Source organism: Meles meles, chromosome 8 (assembly GCF_922984935.1).
Source record: "Meles meles chromosome 8, mMelMel3.1 paternal haplotype, whole genome shotgun sequence".
NCBI classification, from domain to species: domain Eukaryota; kingdom Metazoa; phylum Chordata; class Mammalia; order Carnivora; family Mustelidae; genus Meles; species Meles meles.
Genome location: NC_060073.1, coordinates 81,614,956 through 81,638,326, shown reverse-complemented (window position 1 = coordinate 81,638,326; position 23,371 = coordinate 81,614,956). Strand labels below are relative to the sequence as shown.

General features: G+C 34.5%; 1 protein-coding gene across 1 annotated transcript in view; it reads left to right on the top strand.

Moving 5' to 3' along the window:
* The window catches only part of CNTN5 (contactin 5), an 867,308-nt gene extending 849,586 nt beyond the window's left edge, over window positions 1–17,722 (top strand). Inside the window, exons 22-23 of the mRNA XM_046016150.1 lie at window positions 12,953–13,121; window positions 17,302–17,722. Coding sequence (XP_045872106.1) covers window positions 12,953–13,121; window positions 17,302–17,405 — 273 coding nt within the window. The 3' untranslated portion in view covers window positions 17,406–17,722. The remainder of the gene's footprint in view (window positions 1–12,952; window positions 13,122–17,301) is intronic.
* Window positions 17,723–23,371: the final 5,649 nt, after the last annotated feature.

The following is a 23,371-nucleotide window of genomic DNA, read 5'->3' as shown; positions in this document are numbered from 1 at the left end:
AAAATGTTCCATGCTCCTGGATTGGAAGAAAAAACATTGTGAAAACGTCTATGCTACCTAAAGCAATCTACACATTTAATGCAATCCCTACCAAAATCCTACCCATTTTTTTTCAAAGAAATGAAACAAATAATCCTAAAATTTATATGGAACCAGAAAAGACCTCAAATAGCCAAAGGAGTATTGAAAAAGAAAGCCAAAGTTGGTGACATCAAAATTCCAGACTTCAAGCTCTATTACAAAGCTGTCATCATCAAGACAGCATGGTACTGGCACAAAAACAGACACATAGATCAATGGAACAGAATAGAGAGCCCAGAAATAGACTCTCAACTCTATGGTCAACTAATCTTTGACAAAGTAGGAAAGAATGTCCAATGGAAAAAAGACATCCTCTTCAATAAATGGTGCTGGAAAAATTGGACAGCCACATGCAGAAAAATGAAATTAGACCATTTCCCTAACACCACACATGAAAATAGACTCAAAATGGATGAAGGACCTCAGTGTGAGAAAGGAATCCATCAAAATCCTTGAGGAAAACACAGGCAGCAACCTCTTCCTAGGAACATCGCCAAATGCAAGGGAATGAATGGAAAAAATGAACTATTGGGACTTCATCAAGATCAAAAGCTTTTGCAGAGCAAAGGAAACAGTCAACAAAACCAAAAAACAACTGACAGAATGGGAGAAGATATTTGCAAACGACATATCAGATAAAGGGCTAATGTTCAAAATCTTTAAAGAGCTTAGCAAACTCAACACCCAAAGAACAAATAATCCAATCAAGAAATGGGCAGAGGACATGAACAGACATTTCTGCAAAGAAGACATCCAGATGGCCAACAGACACATGAAAAAGTGCTCCATATCACTTAGCATCAGGGAAATACAAATCAAAACCACAATGAGATATCGCCTCACACCAGTCAGAATGGCTAAAATTAACAAGTCAGGAAATGACAGATGCTGGCGGCGATGTGGAGAAAGGGCAACCCTCCTCCACTGTTGGTGGGAATGCAAGCTGTTGCAACCACTCTGGAAAACAGCATTGAAGTTCCTCAAAAAGTTGAAAATAGAACTACCCTATGACCCAGTAATTGCATTACTGGGTATTTACCCTAAAGATACAAATGTAGTGATCAGAATGTTTATTGCAGCAATGTCCACAATAACCAAACTATGGAAAGAACCTAGATGTCCATCAACAGATGACTGGATAAATAATAGGTAGTATATATACACAATGGAATACTATGCAGCCATCAAAAGAAATGAAATCTTGCCATTTGCAACTATGTGGATGGAACTAGAGGGTATCATGCTTAATGAAATAAATAAATCAGAGAAAGACAACTATCATATGATCTCCCTGATATGAGGAAGTGGAGATGCAACATAGGGGTTAGGGGGGTAGGGAGAGTGTGGTGGGGATATGGACATTGGGGAGGGTATGTGCTATGGTGAGTTCTGTGAAGTGTGTAAACCTGGTGAGTTACAGACCTGTAACCCTGGGGATAAAAATACATTATATGTTTATAAAAAAATTTAAAATTAAAAAAAATAAAAATAAAAATAAACAACAAAAGGAGAATAATAAAATAATAAGACAAAATAGTGGAACTTGGCATTCAACCAATCCATTTCCTAAGAAGCATGGATCTTAATTCCTTACTTAATTTCAAAGATTGAAGTGACAACATATTTAAGGACAAAATGTTAACAGAGAAAGATAAGATGAGAAATTTTGTGCAAGGTGTTCAGAAGATAAAAGAGGTCTTTTCATCATAAATCTTAGCAGGGAACTAAAAAACGACCAAGAATATAGTGGAAGAAGGATGGAATCAAGCCATGGATGGTTGTATCAGAGGAGACACGTTAAAGTTAAATCCATTCACATAAATGTTAAATATTACCTAGCTGTGAACTTTCTTACTGCTTTTTGAGATCATCCAATATATACTGAACTTCCTTGGATTTTGTTTAACAAGTCCAGATAAAATAGCAATAATTTTAACACATCACAACTTTCACTAAAAAGTAAGAGAAATAGAAGCTTGAAGAACCAGAAGAATGTTGGGAAAATGTTGTCTCTTGAAGATATGGCTACATATTACTCTCACTCAAATAAAATAACTCCCCATTTGAAAAGATAAATCAAATTTAGGAGTTTATTTAGTGTACTTATAATTCTTCAAGTTCATTATTATTCCTTTCTCTTCTTTTCTTACATTTCCCAACTCAGAAGCAGTCACTTATATTATTAATATATTATTTATAAGTGATCTGGAAAATGGAACAAAAAATTCAAATACTTTTTTTTCTAATTTATTTTTCTTATATTTCTTTAATATAGCTTTCTATATTTCTCTTATTTCTCAAATAAATGCTTTTCAATGAATAAAATGTCATTTTTATAATTTCTCTAGAGTACAGTTTGTATCTAGGATCTTTAATTAATTTTGGCACATCTGTTCCTGGCATTCCTAAAGAAATACCAATGCCAATAACAAAGCTGTGGACTGAGCATATTCATCCATAATTCCCTTTAATATTCTTGAGAATGGAGAAATTTTTTCCTCCATATTATGAAAGAAGTTTGCCAAGATTATAAAGTAAGACAATCGTCTTATCTCCACCTTGTTCTTCTCATGTACTTTTAAGCCTAAGTAAAAGGGAAAATAAATATAAATGCCCAGGAGCTGTACATCCACTTGTGCAAGTATCCCCTTCCCCACTGAGAGAAAATTTGTACATTCAAAAAAAAACAAAAACAAAAACAAGTAGTCAGAAGGAATTCAGAACAAGGACACAAGGACCTCCAGCTATATAACAATAATAATAATAATAATAATAATAATAATGTTTTGTTTTCTAGGCTACAACTAGAAAGTATCTTTTCCTAGATATACAACCCTTTTCCCTCTATATCTTCCCCCCTTACCTCTATCTTCTGTCTGTTTACAGAGCCAGGGAGTGTAGGGGAAAATCAGGCTCAAAGTTTACTAGTTATTAGGTGCTCCATCAATGTAGGCAATAGCATTTGTTTATTTATTCAACTTAGACATCAGGACCTTCCAGACTCCTGAGATATATGTACACCTGGGTTGATATTTTATTCCACAGCCTACAGAATTCTGAAGATGTCCTCTATATTTATCCAGCTTCTCAAGGGAACTTAATGTCTTTGGCCATTCTAGTCTCATTGATTTCCTGTATCTTGCAGCTATTCCTTCATCTTATATTCATTCCTTATATGGGACCCAGCCTCTTTCCTATCATACCTACAAATTAAAAAGAGTCATTTATAATGAATTATACTATCCTCTAACATGTGATTATGCTTGACATTTTTTATAATAAAATATTTTTAAAAAAATAAAACAAAAATAACTTATGTAATATCAAATACATACATGCAGAAAGCAGACTTGATAGAAATGTTGGTGGGAGCAGACAAAGTGAAAAGCACACCATACAAACATTTACCTGAAAATTGGCCATAGGAACTCCTGCTCTTAAAAGTGCTTTTGGCCATCCCCCAGCCAATGGCTTCTCACTCGTACTTATGCTTCCCCAACTTCTTTTCATCTTGTTTCTATCATCTTGTTGACTTCCCACCCTCCCATTGCCACTGGGGCTTCAGATTCCTCACCTTCACTTATGAAGAGCAGATGTCCCCTTTGACTATTCCCAAGATGCTCAGCTGCTGAATAGGCCTTCCCTTTAATAGGAACCATCCTTCTCAAGGGCACTTGTGGGTAAAACCAGCAAAAATTTATTGTTATATAATTAACCCTACTTACACCATTGTTATATTACCATCATATATATAGACTAGCCATTTCTAGATTATGCCTTTCAGAGTATCAGTACCACATTAATTTTTTGTTTAGAATTAGTTCTTTGGAAAACTCACTCTTCCCAGCTTATTAAGTAGAATTTGAAGACAGTATTGAAGATACAATTTCCTTTATGCCTAAAGATAGCTGTCATCATAACCACCACTCTGTAAATGTCCAGATTCTCAAAGTACTCCCTGGATTCCTTATTGTCAAAACTATTTCTGACATGTCTTGATAACTCCTTAACCTTCTCATATTTCTCATTTTCATTCATCTTTACTAAATCAGGATTTTACAATTAGCCGAGATTCTCTCAAGCATCTAAGACTAACCTTTAATTTAATGCATCTTTTCACTTGTATACCTACTTAGTGACTCATTGCATCACATCTGCCTGGATGTACTGGTAAAAGCTACATTTAATCTCAAATTCATTTTGCTATCATCAACTGGAATTTTTCCTGCTTTTACCTTTTGTTTCTAGATCTCAACTGATCCACAAATTTTTCTTCAACTCTGGATTTTATAGCAACATTAGATATGCATTACTAGCTGCATTTTTCTTTGTCATAAGAATTGTAATTTATAATTACATAATAAAATGTCCTCTAAAATAGTCACTCCCCTGCCAATCCTCACCAATTTACATACTTCCTCATTGCCATAAATTTACTTTCTAATTACCTCATGTGGATGATCAGAATTCTAATTCATTACACTGCTATAGTCAAAATAAGAAGCATAAATTCTGATATAATTATCATTTTTTAAGCTGAAAGAACCTGCTGTGGGCATGCTCTGAGAAATGTTTCTGATGCCCCAAATCTTGACCAAGTACAACTCTGTGCATGGCTCTATCACCAAATACATTTTCTATTGTAATATATATCACACTTCACTACATTAGTATCTGTTCCTCTTACATTGTAAGTGCCATGAGAGGAGAAACCATGAGGTCTTGTTCTGTTATGAATCTCCAATGTATAGCAGTGTGCCTGGCCCACATGATATACCCAATAAATTATACTCTTATCCTTCCCTATAAGAATTTCAATACATATAATTACTGCATGTGCTAAATACTTTTTGAGAGAAGTTACTTCTCTCCTGAGACCCTGAAATAAATTGAAATCTCTGAAAGATAAAGAAAATGAAATGGAGGGACCATTTATTAACAGAATGCAAAAGGGAGGATCAAGTATAGGCAAGAGTTAATATATGACAAGATTGCTCTACTAAAGTTTTTTTTCCTTCTGTGTCTGTTAGTCCAAGCTCAAAACACATTTTAATAAGAAAATATATAAATTTTTATCTAGCTCTCTAAGCATCTTTTATGGTGCAATTGAAATACTGACTATTGACAATGAACAATGATGGCAAAAGAAGTCAATTTCTCTTAAACAGAAATAGATTGTATTTTTCTTTTATTTTGTTTGTAGGAGATATTTTTTAATCCAGATCTGTAACTAGAAACAATATAATATAGTTCGAAGTAGCTCTTAACTGATCATCAGAATAATAAACTTCTCACCCAATTTCTTTGCTAACTAGCCACATGATCTTATATAAATTGCATAACTCCTATGATCTTTGCTTTCTGATATGTAACCAAAGGATAATTTCATGTCTTTTAAAATTTATTTTATTTATTTATTTTTAATTGTGTTAGTCACCATAAAAATGCATCATTAGTTTTTATGCAGTGTTTCAAGACTCATTTTTAATGTACAACACCCAGTGCTCCATGTACTATGTGCCCTCCTTAATACACACCACCAGGCTCACCCATCTCCTCTAAAACCCTCAGTTTATTTCTCAGAATCCACAATCTTTCATGGTTTGTCTCCTTCTGTGATTAACCCCAATTCACTTTTCCTTTCCTTCTCCTAATGTCCTCCATGTTATTCCTTATGCTCCGCAAGTAAGTGAAGCCATATGATAATTGACTTTCTCAGCTTGACTTATTTTACTCAGCATAATCTCTTCCAGTTCCATCCATGTTGATGCAAAGGTGGGGTATTCATCCTTTCTGATAGCTAAATAATATTCCATTGGATATATGGACCACATCTTCTTTTTTAATTTTAATTTTTAAATTTTTAAATAAACATATAATGTGTTTTTATCCCCAGGGGTACAGGTCTATGACTCGCCAGGTTTACACATTTCACAGTACTCATCATAGCACATACCCTCCCCAATGTCCATATCCCTACCGCCCTATCCCATCCCCACTCCTGCCAGCAACCCTCAGTCTGTTTTTTGAGATTGAGTCTTTTATGGTTTGTCTCCCTCCTGGTCCCATCTTCTTTCATTTTTTTCTTTTCCTACCCCCCCAACCCCCCATCTCCACCAAGTTGCATCTCCACTTCCTCATATCAGGAAGATCATATGATAGCTGTCTTTCTCCGACTGACTCACTTCGCTAAGCATAATACCCTCTAGTTCCATCCACATAGTCGCAAATGGCAAGATTTCATTTCTTTTGATGGCTGCATAGTTTTCCATTGTATATATATACCACCTCTTCTGTATCCATTCATCTGTTGATGGACATCTGGGTTCTTTCCATAGTTTGGCTATTGTGGACATTGCTGCTATAAACATTTGGATGCACGTGCCCCTTCAGAGCAAGACTTTTGTATCTTTAGGATATATACCCAGCAGTGCAATCGCTGGGTCATAGGGTAGCTCTATTTTCAGTTTTTTGAGGAATCTCCACATTGTTTTCCAGAGTGGCTACACCAGCTTGCACTCCCACCAGCAGTATAGGAGGGTTCCCCTTTCTCCACATCCTTGCCAGCATTTATCATTTCCTGACTTGTTAATTTTAGCCATTCTGACTGGTGTGAGGTGATATCTCATTGTGGTTTTGATTTGTATTTCTCTGATGCTGAGAGATGTGGAGCATTTTTTCATGTATCTGTTGGCCATCTGGATGTCTTCTTTGCAGAAATGTCTGTTCATGTCCTCTGCCCATTTCTTGATTGGATTATTTGTTCTTTGAGTGTTGAGTTTGCTGAGTTCTTTATAGATTTTGGATACTAACCCTTTATCTGATATGTCATTTGCAAATATCTTCTCCCAATCTGTCAGTTGGCTTTTGGTTTTGTTGACTGTTTCCTTTGCTGTGCAAAAGCTTTTGATCTTGATGAAATCCCAATAGTTCATTTTTGCCCTTGCTTCTCTTGCCTTTGGCAATGTTCCTAGGAAGACATTGCTGCGGCTGAAGTCAAAGAAGTTGCTGCCTGTGTTGTCCTCAAGGATTTTGATGGATTCCTTTCTCACATTGATGGACCACATCTTCTTTATCCACTCAACTGCTGAAGGGCATCTCAGCTCTTTCCACAGTTTGGCTACTGTGGACATTGTTGCTATGAACATTGGGGTACAGGTGGCCCTTCTTTTCACTGCATCTGTTATTTTGGGTAAATACCCAGCTGTACAATTGCCAGGTCATAAGGTAGATTTATTTTTAGTTTTTTGAGTAATCTTCACAATGTTTTCCAAAGTGGCTACACCAACTTGCATTCCCACCAACAAGGGAAGAGGGTTCCCCTTTCTTCACATCCTCCCCAACATTTGTTGTTTCCTGTCATGTTAATCTTTGCCCTTCTAACTGGTGTAAGATGGTATCTCAATGAGGTTTTGATTTGAATTTCCCTGATGGCTAATGATGATACAAATTTTTTCATGTGTCTGCTAGCCATTTGTATTCTTCTTTGCAAAACTGTCTGTTCATGTCTTCTGCCCATTTTTTGATATGATTATCTCTTTTTTGGGTGTTGAGTTTGAGAAGTTCTTTATAGATCTTGGATATCAGCCCTTTGTCTATACTGTCATTTGAGAATATGCCCATTTCGTGGGTTTCCTCTTTGTTTTGTTGGCTGTTCCCTTTGTTGTGCAGAAGCTTTTGATCTTGATGAAGTCCCAAAAGTTCATTTTCACTTTTGTTTCCTTTGCCTTTGGCGATGTGTCTAGAAAAGTTGCTGTGGCTAATGTCAAAGAGGTTACAGCCTATGTTCTCCTCTAGGATTTTGATGGACTCCTGTCTCGCGTTGAGGTCTTTCTTCCATTTAGAGTTTATCTTTGTGTATGGTGTAAGAGAATGGTCCAGTTTTATTCTTCTATACATAGCTGTCCAATTTTCCCAGCACCGTTTATTAAAGAGACTGTCTTTTTTCCACTGTATATATTTTTTTCTGCTTTGTTGAAGATTATTTCACCATAGAGTTGAGGGGCCATATCTCAGCTCTATACTCTGTTCCATTGGTCTATGTGTTTGTTTTTGTGCCAGTACCGTGCTGTCTTGGTGATCATAGCTTTGCAATAAAGCTTGAAATCAGGCAATGTGATGCCTCCAGCTTTGTTTTTCTTTTTCAACATTTCCTTAGAGATTTGGGGTCTTTTCTGGTTGCATACAGATTTTAGGATTATTTGTTCTAGCACTTTGAAATGCTTCTGTTATTTTGATTGGGATGACATTGAAAGTATAGATTCCTCTGGGCAGCACAGACACTTTAACAATGTTTATTCTCCCAATTCATGAGTATGGGATGTTTTTCCATCTTTTTGTGTCTTCTTTAATTTCTGTCATAAGTGTTCCGTAGTTTCTCAAGTGTATATCTTTTACCTCTTTAGGTTTATTCCAAGATAATCTTGTGTTTTTTGGTGCTATTGTAAGTGGAACTGATTCTCTAATTTACCTTCCTACAAATTCATTGTTAGTGTATAAGAAAGCAACTGATTTCTGTGTATTGATTTTGTATCCTGCCACATTACTGAATTGTTGTATGAGTTGTAGTAATTTGAGATCACCATATTTCTTAGTCACCATAAAATGCATCATTAGTTTTTGAGGGCGGAGTCTTTTGGGTTTTTCACATAAAGTATCATGTCATCTGTGAAGAGAGAGAGTTTGACTTCTTCTTTGCCAATTTGAATACCTTTTTATTTCTTTTTGTTGTCTGATTGCTGTTGCTAGGACTTCTAGTACTATGATGAACAACAGTGACAGGAATGGGTAATCCTTGTCATGTTCCTGATCTCAAAGGGAAGGCTGTCAGCTTTTCCCCATTGAGAATGATAGTCACTGTGGGTTTTCACAGATAGATTTTATGAAGTTGAGGAATATTCCCCCTATCCCTATACTTTGAAGCATCTTATTAAGGAATGGATGCTGTATCTTGTTAAATGCTTTTTCTGCATCAATTGAGAGGACCATGTGGCTCTTCTCTCTTCTATTATTGATTTATTCTATCACATTGATTGATTTGCAAATGTTATCCACACTTGCATACCATGGATAAATCCCACCTGCTCATAGTGGATAAATTTTTTAATGTACTGTTGAATCCTATTAGCTAGGATCTTTTTAAGAATCTTGGCATCCATATTCATCAGAGATATAGGTCTGGGGTCTTTGCCTAGTTTAGACATCAAGGTAATGCTGGCTTCATAGAAAGAGTCTGGAAATTTCCTTTTGTTTTTAATTTTTGAAATAGCTTCAGGAGAATAGGTATTATTTCCTCTTTGAATGTTTGGTAGAATTCCCTAGGATATCTGTCAGGTCCTGGACTCTTGTTTTTTGGGGAAGTTTTTGATCACTGCTTCAATCCCATTACTAGATATTGGTCTATTCAGGTTGTCAATTTATTCCTGTTTCAGTCTTGGAATTTTATAGGTTTCCAGGAATGCATTCATTTCATCTAGGTTGCTTAACTTATTGGCATATAACTGTTGATAATAATTTCTGATGATAGTTTCTATTTCCTTGGTGTTAGTCGTGATCTCCCTTTTCATTCATAAGTTTATTAATTTGGATCCTCTCTCTTTTCTTTTGGCTTAGTTTGGCCAGTGGCTTATCAATTTTAATTATTCTTTAAAAAAAACAGCTTTTAGCTTTCTTGATGCGTTCTACTGTATCTCTAGTTTCTAACTCAGTGAACCCTGCTCTAATCTTAATTATTCCCTTTCTTGTGGGTGGGGTTGGCTTAATTTGTTGTTGGTTCTCCAGTTCCTTAGGTGTAAAGAGAGTTTGCATATTGGGGATTTTTCAGGTTTTTTTTTGTTTTGTTTTGTTTTTTTTTTTTTTTTTTGAGTGAGGCTTGGATGGCTATGTATTTCCCCCTTAGGACTGCCTTTGTCATAACCCATAGGTGATTGATCCAAACATTCTTGAGCAGGATGTTCTTTCAGTTCCAAGTATTTGAATTCCTTCCAAACTTTTTCTTGTGATTGAGTTACAGTTCAAAGCATTGTGGTCTGAGAATATGCAGGGAATAATCTTAATCTTTTGGTATCAGTTGAGACCTGATTTGCAACCCAATATGTGGTCTATTCTGGGGAAAGTTCCATGTGCACTTGAGAAGAATGAGTATTCTGTTGTTTTAGGGTGGAATGTTCTGTATATATCTATCAGGTCCATCTGGTCCAATGTGTCATTCAACATTCTTGTTTCTTTATTGATTTTCTGCTTAGGTGATCTGTCTGTTGCTGAGAATGATGTGTTAAGATCCCCTATAATTAATGTATTCTTATCAACATGACTATTTTGATTAACAGTTGGCTCATGTAGGTGGCTGCTCCCATGTTGGGGGCATAAACATTTATAATTGCTAGATCTTCTTGGTGGATAGACCCTTTAGGAATGATGCAGTGTCCTTCTTTATCTCTGAGTATGGTCTTTAGCTTGAAATCTAGTTTATCTCTTATGAGGATCACTACCCCAGCTTTCTTTTGAGGCCCATGGGCATGAAAGATGATTCTCCATCCCTTCACTTTCAGTCTGGATGTATCTTTAGGTTGCAAATGGGTTTCTGGTAGACAGCATATGGATGGGTCCTGTGTTTTTATCCAGTCTGCAACCCTGTGCCATTTTATGGGAGCATTTAGGCCATTCATGTTGAAAGTGATTATTAAAAGATAAGTTTTTATTGTCATCATGTTGCCTGTGAAGTCCTTGTTTTTATAGATTGTCTGTTAAGTTCTGTTCTATATCACTCTTCAGGTCTTTCTTCTTTTATAAAACCCCCTTAATATTTCTTATAGTGCCAGCTTGGTGGTCACATAATCTTTTAGACTTTGCTGATCTTGGAAACTCTTTATCTCTCCTTCCATTCTGAATGTCAGTCTTGTCAGATAACCTATTCTTGGCTAATGTTCTTCTCATTCAGTGCCCTGAATATGCCAGGTGTTTCTGGCTTGCCAGGTTTCTGTGGACAGGTCTGACATTATTCTCATGGTCCTACCTCTGTATCTAAGGAATCTCTTCCCCCTTTGCTACCATTAAGACAGACATCTTCTCTTAATTTAGGATTCAGGAATTCCACCATCATGTGTCTGAGGGGGTCTTTCTATCCTCATTGATTTTGGGGGGTGTCCTCTCTGCCTCTAGGACACGAACACTAGTTCCATTCCCTAGATCAGGGAAATTCTTATCTAGAATTTGTTCAACTATATCTTCTAGTCCTCTCTCTCTCTCTGCCCCCTCAGGGATCTCAATAATTCTGACATTGGAACATTTCATGGTGTCATTTCCCTAATTCTGATTTCATGGTTTCTAAGCTGTTTATTCTAGGCCTCCTCCGGGTCCTTCTTTTCTATCAGTTTGTCTTCTAGATCACAAATTCTGCCTCATTTGCCCTAGCTGTTAGAGTATTTAGATTAGAATGGATCTCACTGATAGCATTTTTAAGATCTGCCAGATCAGCTCTCACTTCCACCCTTAGAGATGCTATGTTGCCACTAATAGTCTTCTCCAACCCAGCTATTGTCTCAATAATTCTTACCCTGAATTCTATTTCCAAAATACTGTTTATATCCATATTCCGTAGTTCTGTGGCAGAGGTCACAGTCTCTGTCTTTTTCCTCTGTTGAGTGTTCCTCCTCCTACTCATTTTGGTAAGATGTGGTTGAGGGGATGTATAGCTGAATATATCAACCATGATCCAGGCAAGGCAAACCCTCTCCACTATGTCCTATGCCCCTATAGAGATCCAGAACTGTATAATCTTATATCTCAGGCTGATTTCATGGATGTTCATAGAGTTCTGGTAGATATTTAGCTCAATTCAGAGGTCCAGTTGAAATAGGATCCCTGACTCCTCTGCCATCTTGTCCCTTCTCCTTATGTCTTTTCTTTTTAAGATTTTATTTATTTATTTATTTATTTATTTATTTATTTATTTAAGAGAGTGAGCAAGACAGAGAGAGCATGAGCAGGGAGGAGCAGCAGGCTGAGGGAGAACCAGGCTCCCTGCTGAGCAAGAAGCTCAATATGGGGCTTAATCCCAGGACCCTGTGGTCATGATCTGAATTGAAGGCAGATATTTAACCAACTTAGCCACACAGGCACCCCAGGAGAATCCTGTCCTAATTTGTAATTCTGAAACTGTTTGCCATGAATACATGTTCTAGTCTAGTACCATAGTTAGGTGTCAAAAAGACTTTACTATCCAAAGCATCCAAATGCCAGTTCACAGTAAAGTAAGCCACAGAAGTAAGTAAAAACACTAAAATTTTAACTTTTCAGTGATTTCTTACATTTTAAAATATTTATTGTTTAAATTTTTAACAAGTTATCTTTTTAGTCCTTTGAATTTGAAGATGCCAGCTTTGACTACTCCCTCAGGCTACTATTCATCTCAGTAACCAAGAATAAAAGACTTCAGTAATATGCCCCTTCACTACCCACTGCTCTAGTTTCATGTATCACCATCCCCATATGTATTCTATCTATTCCATACCCTAATGTTATGGTTTCTTATTGCTTAGGTGTATTTTTTTTTTCATTTTCTCTTATCTTTACCTAGAATTCTCATCCCTTTATCCAACTGTAGAACTCTAATCATACTCAGATACTTAGCTCAGGCATCACATCCTCTGAAAAGCCTTTCCTAACCCACAGACAGAATTAAACTCTCCTTTATTTCCGTAGCATCTTACGTACCTTTCCACTGTTGCATATAGCATATACATTGCATTTACTTACATATCTGTCAAAGTCATAGGCTTCCTTAGCTCAAAATGTGACATAACATAGTCATTTAATAATGATTTGGAATAATTTGAATATGAAATGTTCAAACCTCTACTATTATTTACAGGTTTTTTATAGGCAAGAAGGGCACAGCAATAGTCAAGTTATTGAAACACAGAAACCTCAAGCAGTAGTACCACTCCTGGATGCTGGAGTCTATATTATTGAAGTTCGAGCATACAGTGAAGGAGGGGATGGGACAGCTAGTACCCAAATTAGGGTACCATCCTATTCAGGTAAGTTTTGACATAGTAGGCTTAATTTGATGACCACCAACAATGTTAAATAGTGTAAACCTCACCAAAATTAATATGATGAATTGCATGAATGAAAACTTTGTAAAGGTCCCATTTCTCACTCTGATTTCCATACCATCCTCCAATTAATAAGAAGATGTCTCAAGAAGCACCTTGCTGGCCATTTGGGCTTTGCAATATTCCTTTTAAACTGCCAGTTCACTGTTTTAACATACTTATTTCTCAATTACCTTGATTACTTTTATCATTAGATAATGGAGAATGAGGTATATGAGGTACAGAAAGGCTTAAAAGAAATGCTCCTTAAAATTAAACTTGTATCATCTTTATTGATTTCAAAGTAAATTGTAAACTCTATTTAGTACCATTTTTTTGTTTTCCAGGTTTATTGAGATATAATTGACATGTAACATTTTGTAGGTTTAAGGTATACAACTTGTTGATTTAATATATTCATGCACTGCAAAATTACCACCATAGCATTAGCTAACACCTTCATCATGCCATATAACTGCCATTTCTTTTTGCAGTGAGAACATTTAAAATTTACTCCCTGCACAACTTTCAAGTGTGCACTATAGTATTATTAACTATAGTCACAATGCTGTACATTAGATCACTGATAATCATTATATAATAGATAAATCATTAGATTTGTGTCTCATTGTTTTTATTATCAGTATTAAAAATTTATAGTTTTTACTGAGCCCTTATTATGTGTTAGGATTGGTCATAAGTCATATTGGTCATGTCTTATACATAATTTTATTTAGTCTTAGTAATAATTATATGAGGTCGATGGCATTATTCATATTTTACAGAGAAAAATTTAAGTAACTTGCCTAAGACCACATTAAGTAGAAGAACTAAGATTCGGAACCAAGTACACTTATCTCCAAGGCCACGTATCTTCATCACTACCATCATTATTCATCAGCAAAGAAATTAAAGGAAGAGAAATTTTATAAATTTAGAAACAAGTAATCATTTCACTGAAGTAGTAAAAAAAAAAGATTTAATAAAGTATGCAGTTCTCTCATTAAGAAAATATCAGGTAATTTTCCCTAAATCCTTGATTAAAAATGTTTAATGTGCAGTTAATTGATGGGCAATTATGAGCATTATTTATTGAATAATCATTCTCAAGCAGAATTGTCAGCCTAAAGGGAAGTATCCAGTGATATCCTGTAGGACACTGCATGTGGCTTTGTTGCATTCAACATATTTATCAATTTGGATTAAGACCAGAGGCATTGCATATGATTTTTTGATGTCACAAAGAGGGATAGAAGGCAAATATAAGGAAGAAAATAATTAGATTGAAGCATTGAGGAAAAGTTATTTACATAATATTTGATAAGTAAATTCTTACATAAAATACAAGATGAGATAAAGAATATTATTGGGACAGTTCATAAAATCTGAATAATGTCTATAGATTAGATAATATATATATCAATAATTACTTTTTCTTTAAAAAATGTACTGTGGTTATATAAGAAAATGTCTTATTTTTTAGGAACTATACATTAAAGTATTTAGGGGCAAATGTATATCATGTCTGCAACTTTCAAATGGCTCAGGACATCAAACACTAAAGAAGTACTGTGTGGTGACTAACATAACATAATTTTAAAAAATGGATCAGGAAAAACGTATGTATTTATAGAGAGAATAATAGCACAACAATGATGAAACAAACATTTAAGGAATCTGGATGAATTCTTTGCTCTATTTTACAACTTTTTGTTGTAAATCTAAAATTATTTGAAAATGAAAAGTTAAAAATTAAAAAAAAATAAGATATATGAAATCTGACATTTTTCAGAAATTTAGGTGAAAAAACCTAAGAATTTAAATACAGTGTGGCCACACTAAAATTTAATACACTTTATGATTCATTTATAAAAGTATAACTTCAAAAGCAAGAGAGTAATGTAATCAATCTACATTGATTACTACAATTGAACTGTTCAGATGTGGGTGTTAAATTTTCAAGAGCACCTTGAAATACTAAAGATTATTTCTGAAAAGTGAAAAAGATGACAACACTCTGCTTGGATCATAAGTCTTAAATTTCTAAAAGCAATGATACAATGAGCATTTACTGACCCCTGATCATGTTCTTGGCATTACGCTAGGTATTTTTCATATATTATCTTATTTTATCCTTCTAGCAAACTTCTAAGTATTCTATTATTCTCTGACTCCCCAAGTTTCCTGTCAACTCTAAGACAACCTGATTGTAAAGTATCATCTGGACAATATCAGCTCCAAGTTTAAAAGTACTTATAAAGACACTGATTGTCCCATTGTATTGCAACTTTTATTCCATGAAAAACAAATTGTCAACTTTTATGATTTAGTTAAAAATATATAGCTAATGCAGCCCATTTTCTGAGTTTTAATAAAATGAAAAAATCATTGTCTATCTCAGACCTATAGAAAATGAGCAACAATTGGTTTCATTCTTATCATTTCCAAAAACCAATAGCCTTAAGAAGTTCAAGGACTCACTCAAGTAAAATAGCTAGTTAGTTTTGCAGCTGGAACTAGAACTTAGTCCAATGTTGATGTTTGTGTTATGTTTTGATTTGCTATACCAAAATAATGTTTTTGGTTTGTGGGTTCTTTGTGAAATCTGAGCTGTAGTCTACTTTGCATTCTGAAAGTGAGATGATTTTGTAAAGGCATCATGTTTGTCAATTTAACAAGGACTCAGCCACTCTCAAATAAATAGAAAAGATGTTTTCACAGTTTGTATTACATACCACTCCAGTGAAGCTCTGTCATCATGCCTTTCTTGTAGTTCACATGAGGCCATGCACTTCATAATAATTCCTTTTGTACAAGGTGAAATACATGTTACATTCTCCAATATGTTGATAAAAGTTCTATTAGTGCCTAAATATGAACATTTTCTAAGAAAATACTTGCTGCTGCTGCTGCTATGTTTGTGTGTGCCTGTGTGTGTGTGTGTGTTACCAAGAAAATGATGCCCCAGCTCTTAAATAAACATCTGGAAAAAAATGTGGACACTATTTCCATAACAAAAATCATAACGAGATCCCATTAAAACTCAACTCTTGCCAGAGAAGGTAACTTGACAGAAGATCCCAAAACTGGTAGTACTTTTTTTTATGATTAATCTATCAGTAAGGTTTTAATTAAAGGCAATTATAAGAGCATCTGTTTTTCACTAATCCCATCTTGATGACCGTAAGCAAGTTCTATTATCTAAGCTCTTATTCCCTGATCGCAACAGGGAAATAAAAATGGTATGTACTGCATAAAAATGTTGTGAGCCTTGAATAAGATAATATGTATAAAGGGCTCATCACAGTGTACTGCATATAGTAAACATTCATTAAATATCAATCATGATGACAATACTTCAGACTTCTGACTTGAGAAACCATTAAGTTAGGTCTAACGGTAGTACTTAGTTCATGTGGAGTTTGTTATGTGGAGCTACCAAAACTACTTCAAGCTAATCCATTCAGATCAGTGTGTTTAATCAAACAGCCATCTTAATACATTAACTGCATAGAATATTTTGTTTCCAAAAAGGAATAATTTCTCCTGGGTATAATATAGGTAAGAGTAATGAAAGATGGATCTCTTGCCTTTGCCAAGTTTGGTATGAGAATCTAGAATTTAAGCCTGCTCAACTGAAACAATCAAGTCAGTGGAGAACCCATAAATAAATTAAATAATTAAAATAATTTTGTTATTATAAAACTCAAACATTGAAGTAATTAAATTATGAATTCTATTGACACAAACTTTTGCTAATTATTCTTGTTCCCTTTCCTAAACTATACAATAAATATACAATAAAATATACTATTTTATTATTCATACCTACCTGGAATTAGGGATGCTTTCCATCAGTGCATCTTTGGTGAAAATTAAACTAAATCTCAGAGTAGATGTGTTTTTCAGACATGACATAGCCTTGTAAGACAGTATTCCACATAGAATTCTGCCTTCCATATAATTTTTGGGAGCCCCATACCTTGTCTTTTTTTATAAGCACACCCTCATCAGAAACAAACACATGTGCACTCCTTTGTCTTACAAACCTAAAAACAACTCTCTCCTAGCTCAAGCAAAGTCAAAATAATTTGCTGCATTTAATACTTCTCTATTTTCACAGGTGGGAAAATCACTAGCGCCCAGTCGACCCTCCACATACTCTCCCCATCTTCATCATCGGTAACATTGCTCTTGGCATTGATGATTCCCTCAACCTCTTGGTGAAAACTACAGACTTTACCTTGCTTTGCTTTGCTTTAGCCTGAATATAGCAGTGAATAGAGTGTAGTGTAAGTGGAGACACAGGACCTGAGATGAGCTTTAAAAACTTGGGACTACACATGGTGCACTTACAGGTGGTTGGGGGGATATTTTACTTAACCATCAGGTTTCTCTTTGGTTTTGTAAATGGAGAGGGCAGTTCTTGGTCCAATAAAATATGCAGATTGTATGTAATGAATTTTTTGTAAGCAAAGGTAATTTCTGTCAAATGTATTCTTTACTTTTTTAATATGTTGGAATTTGATTTTATATCTGATGACCCTGAGTGTGTGCCATCCATTTGTTAAGTAAGTAGTCTCTAGCAGATCTGTTTCAAACACAAATACAAAACTGAGAATGAAAAGTTTGCTAAAAGATTCTGAGTCTACTGTTTTTCATTTTCCCTGTGGCTAACTAATCCCAATTGACAAACTGGTAGAAGATATGAAAAAAAAAATACTTCAGTTGTATAATCCATTATAGAATAAGTACACAAAAGTTTTTTTGAAAAATATTGTGTTACGCATAGTGGATTAGCAAAATTTGTCAATATATTATTCTATATATATCCCTATAACAAGTTATTAGGATAGGGAATAAGCCATTTACATTATTGCAAGGTAAATAGAAAGCAAGTCCCAATGAATTTAAGTGCTGTTTTTCATTAATTACTATGTTATCTAATAATTGCAATAGCTACACATATAACAAATGTTTATTTTTAATAACAAAAGATTAAAGTCACAAAAAAAATATGGTCACTAAAAACTGTAGTCACTGATATGCTGCCAAGGGTGCTAACTTGAAAACAAAATGAATACAGGACAGTGCTTTCCCATTTCCCACCTACTGCCAAATTGAATGAAGTCCAAGTTTTTTTTTAATTGCCAACAATTTTAAGGACAATGGAAATCCACTGTGCAAATAATAATGCATACATATATAGTCTATGAGTTAAAATGTTTCAAGCCAACAAATAAATTTTGATTCTTTAAACACTTCCATGCATCACATACCACTTACAAAATGTTACCAACTATTAAAATAAAAAGGACCTCTTGAATAAATTGATTTTTTAATTAAGCTCTGGAAACATGGCCTCACTACAGAGCCTCAGCTAGCCATACACTGCTTGGGAAATGTTCCGTAGTTTTTATTTGGGGAGTCACCATGAACCAAAGTGACTTTAGATAGTTGGATATTGAAGTGGAAGTTTTCTACCTGATAGTATATAGAAGTTCCAACTGTCAAGTTCACATAACATCCAAGAAGATGCCTGAAAGGATAGTTAATGCAAAGTCAAATGCCAAAAAATGAGCTTGGAGAAACTAGTTTTACAGATGATGTTAATATGAAAACAAAGAGTAGTCTCTTTTCTCTTATAAAACCTAACCTGTTAATTTTGTTTGTAGCATCCTTAACAGCAAGCAAAATGAAGCAATATTTAACTCTCACTGCTGGATCTAGAGGTTAATCCCTATAGAATCAGGATATATTGGAATTTCTGTTCTGAATATCTAAAAGATTGGTTTCAGAGGTACAGCACAACTATTTAAGTTGGTTACCATTCTGTTTGGGAGAAATGAAAAAGGAGTCCTCTTAAGACTATTTTTAGTTTATAGATTATTATAGTAAATTACTACAGATGGTGAATATTGAAGCCTGTGAATGATAACAACCAAGTGGCCTTCTTTGAGCACCTCCTTTGGGGTGGGAGAGGCTGGACTTTGCAGATAGAGAGATATGGACAATTTAGCAGGCAACATCTGAACTCTCATGACTATGGGTTAGCTTGCAGAAGCAAATCACGCATCAGAAAAAAAAAGATACAGCAAGAATATAAAAGAATAGACAATTTTTACTTCATACTGTAAATCATTTTCTTTGTTTTTCGTGGTGTTTTATACTAGATTTAGTGAAGGACTTTAAGAATCAAGTCATTACTGAAACCCTTATAAAAACAAAACCCAATAAAATGTCAATACATGACAAATTCAAATTAACAAAGATTCCCAACTAGCTGATGGATGGTACACATCTGATAGAATATTTACATGTAGAATGTCTGATGTATTCTTACAGGAATCAGAGCTAAGGGATGTTTTTACTCAATCTGCACAGAATATGTATTTTGCATCATAAACCTATAAAAAAAGGTTTTAAATGTTTATGTACTTATGTATTACATACTTGTTACTTTGTAGAAAGCAGAACAGCATTCCTTATCAAGGTACTTAATTTTTCAGCTGCAGTACTAAGTGAGCTTTTTCTTGGATGGTACAGTAACCACACAGTCTTAAATCACTAAAGAGACTGTATTTTTGTATAATGTTAATTGAACTTTGAAGGAAAAAAAAAACCACTCCTCCTAATCAAAAATTTCATGAAAAGTGAATGTTTTGCATATCCAAATAAAAGTACTGTGGACTTCATGTCAAACCATTAAATATATTGTATACAATCTGTATATATACTATATATAATGGTATATATCATGTGGAAGACACAGTCAGATAATAGTTCTGTGTACTGTTCTTGTAACATTAGATCTTTTTAATAAATAATTCTCTTTTTATTGACTTTTATCTTCTCTCCTGTCACCTACATGAATGACTTTATTTCATGCAGACCACAGTATGATCATAATTATGGTAGTGTTTTCATGCTGAAAATATCACAATGTTAGTACTTTACATGATTTTATGATTTCAGGTTCAAAAACCTCCATAGATATCCATGTTGGTTTCAATTCAAAAAGTGGAAACCAAGTCAAAGAATAAACCAAAGAAGAAAAAACAAATGGGATAAATTTAGGGTTAGACACATGATTTACTTCTTCCAGGAAAGGAGACTATCAATGAGTTTTATAAAGAGTTTACTAAATGCATAATTAAGTTTTATTAGAAACAGTCTGTCCCAATCTATCCTAGATATAATTCTTATAGAGTTGGTCATTTTTTGTGGCCCCTTAGCAGCATGTATAAATTTTGTTACATCAGCAATCACGTGATTTTACAATGATTTGCTTATGAATGCTTCACCTCCACTCTCTAGGCTATGGATCCTCCAAGGGAGACTCTATTAAATTCATCTTAGGATTTCTCTCATCTTTACACAGCTGAGTACTTAGGACATATCAAGTGAGCAATTAATTGGATTTAATTTAATGTTGGTCCTAAAATTTTCCTGTAAAACAGGCTTCCTGCACCTACAGGTGATTATCTAAATCACCTGGGAACCCAAAGCTCAGAGCTCTGATTCAGTATGTAAGGGACCAGGGAAACTTATTTTCAAAATCCCCCTCAAACAAAAAATGATGCGACCCTACAGAAGGGAACTTGGCAACAGTTTTGCATGGATTTACCCTTAGACCTAGTAATCACATGTGTACTATCTATCCCTAAGATAGATTGACAAAAATATGTCAAATTTTGCATAGATTTACCCCTTGACCTAGCAATAACATGTCTATATATCTAATCCTAAGGTAAACAAGCAAAAATATGTAATATTAAGGCAATAAACAAGATGCAAAACAATGAATATATGGTTTTTTGGTGAAGAAGTGGAAAAATAACATTTATTTACTAAATATTCTCTAAAAGAAAAAATGGAAGAATAAACTACAGACTAATAACAATTGTTGCCTATTAAGGAGGGAGAAAATGGGATATAAGAACAAACATGCAAGCCAGCTCTTTCTCTGTGTACTTATTTCATAGTTTTTACTTTGGAACTACATGAAGGTTTTATGTTTATTTGAAAAGTAAATAAAAAGGAAAAAAAACCAGCCTCAAAAAACAAGAATAAATAGATAAACAAATATTGAAACTAACGATATGTCGATCAAATGGTTGATAAGTTAGTTTCTCTTTATAGAAGAATTACAACCACATAGATAAGTATTTCACGTCAGTATTTTGACAGAACATTCCTAATGGGACATACATACAAAGGGCAACATGCACACACACACACACCCCAAAAAGAAATCTTGAACTAAATTCATTTATCTTGTGAATAGCATAACTAGCATAATTATGTTTTAATTAGCAATGTACAAATATAAATGTTGAAGTATTAGAAGAGTGAATTTTCAAGATAAAAGAGATATATCTGTAAAATTAAATAAAACCTGCAACCTTTGATATAGAAATATCAGTATGAATTCATATTTCATTTAAACTTTTTCTTATAAATAACCTATTTTTTGCTTTTTTCTACAGAAGTCTAGAAAAGCAATGACTGCTCTTAATGGAAAAATAATACAAATAAATAAATAACACACAAAATGTAGTCTCCAAATTTCATTTATCACTAAAAGGAAATTTCTTGGAGAAATGGCTGATTTAAGGTCTCAGGTAGTAAATGTATGAGATGAAACTGGGACTTCTTACTGTGCTCATAAAAACTATCATTTAAGTGGAGACTTACACACCTCCCACTAGTGAAGATGGGATAACGAGCTCAAGAACAATGACAGCAATGGATAAAAACACGTGCAATATCTACAAATCTATGACTTTATACTAATATACACACGAATCATTTGATCTTTGCTAGATGCAGAATTCATTATTCTGAGAATTGTTATAAAATATAAAAAGGGCCAGAACTGAGTATTCTGCCTTTCCTGTAAAAAACTGTGCCTCAGGATAATCAAATAGTTGATGAAGAATAGCTCTACTTTCTGAAAGAACTACAGCTAACAAATGCAAGAACAATGATAGAATTAACAAAATTTATTCAGGCAAAGATTCTTGGTAAATATTAAAATCATTAGTTAAAATGTTGATAAACGACAATGCAATAGAAATTTTAGGCTGTTGGGGCACCTCGGTGGCTCAGTGGGTTAAAGCCTCTGCCTTAATTCAGGTCATGATCCCAGGGTCCTGGGAAGCAGGGTCTCTGCTCAGCAGGAAACCTGCTTCCTCCTCTCTCTCTCTTTCTGCCTGCCTCTCTGTCTACTTGTGATCTGTCAAATAAATAAATTTTTTTAAAAAAGAAAGAAATTTTAGGCTGCCATCATCTGAACCCACTGATTTTAACATCACTGAAAAGGAGACATAGAGACATTAATATGATAGAATAGGTGGTAAACAGCACCATCTACTTAATATACTTGCTCTAAAATTTTTATCATGAACCTGAGTGTATCAGAACTTTAGCCCTCTGAGTAATATTACACTGAATGTTAACTAAACTGGAATTTAAGTAAAAATTAAAAAAAAAAAATCATAGGCCTAACTGTTGGTTAGCAGGAAATCCTGGAGAATAAAAGAACCTAAATAATACCACAGGAAGAAACCATCTAAATCTTCAGTGTAGTGGGGCACCTGGGTGGCTCAGTGGGTTAAAGCCTCTGCCTTCAGCTCAGGTCATGATCCCGGGGTACTGGGATCGAGCCCCGCATCGGGCTCTCTGCTCAGCAGGGAACCTGCTTCCTCCTCTCTCTCTATCTGCCTCTCTGCCTACTTGTGATCTCTGTCAATAAATAAGTAAAATCTTAAAAAAATAATGAAATAAAAAATAATAAATCTTCAGTGTAGTATATTCTACGCGACAAAAGATTCAGGTCTTCCCAAATAAACAGCATGTGAATTTAAAATAGGGAAAAGAACTGTTAACACATTAAAATAGCCTGAGAAACAATATCAGCAGAATGCAATGTGTGAACCTTGTTGGAATGCTGATTCAATAAACCAGGCACAAAAAGACAACTTTGAAACCACGTGGAAAATTTGAATGTAGGCTGGATTTTAGAATGAGAAGAGAAAATGATAATAGTATCAACAGTTACTTTTTTAAAAAGTATTTATCAGAATATACAGGTAAAATTGATATTATATCTTGTATTTTCCTTAAAATATTCAATATCGAGGGCACCTGGGTGGCTCAGTGGGTTAAAGCCTTTGCCTTCGGCTGGGGTC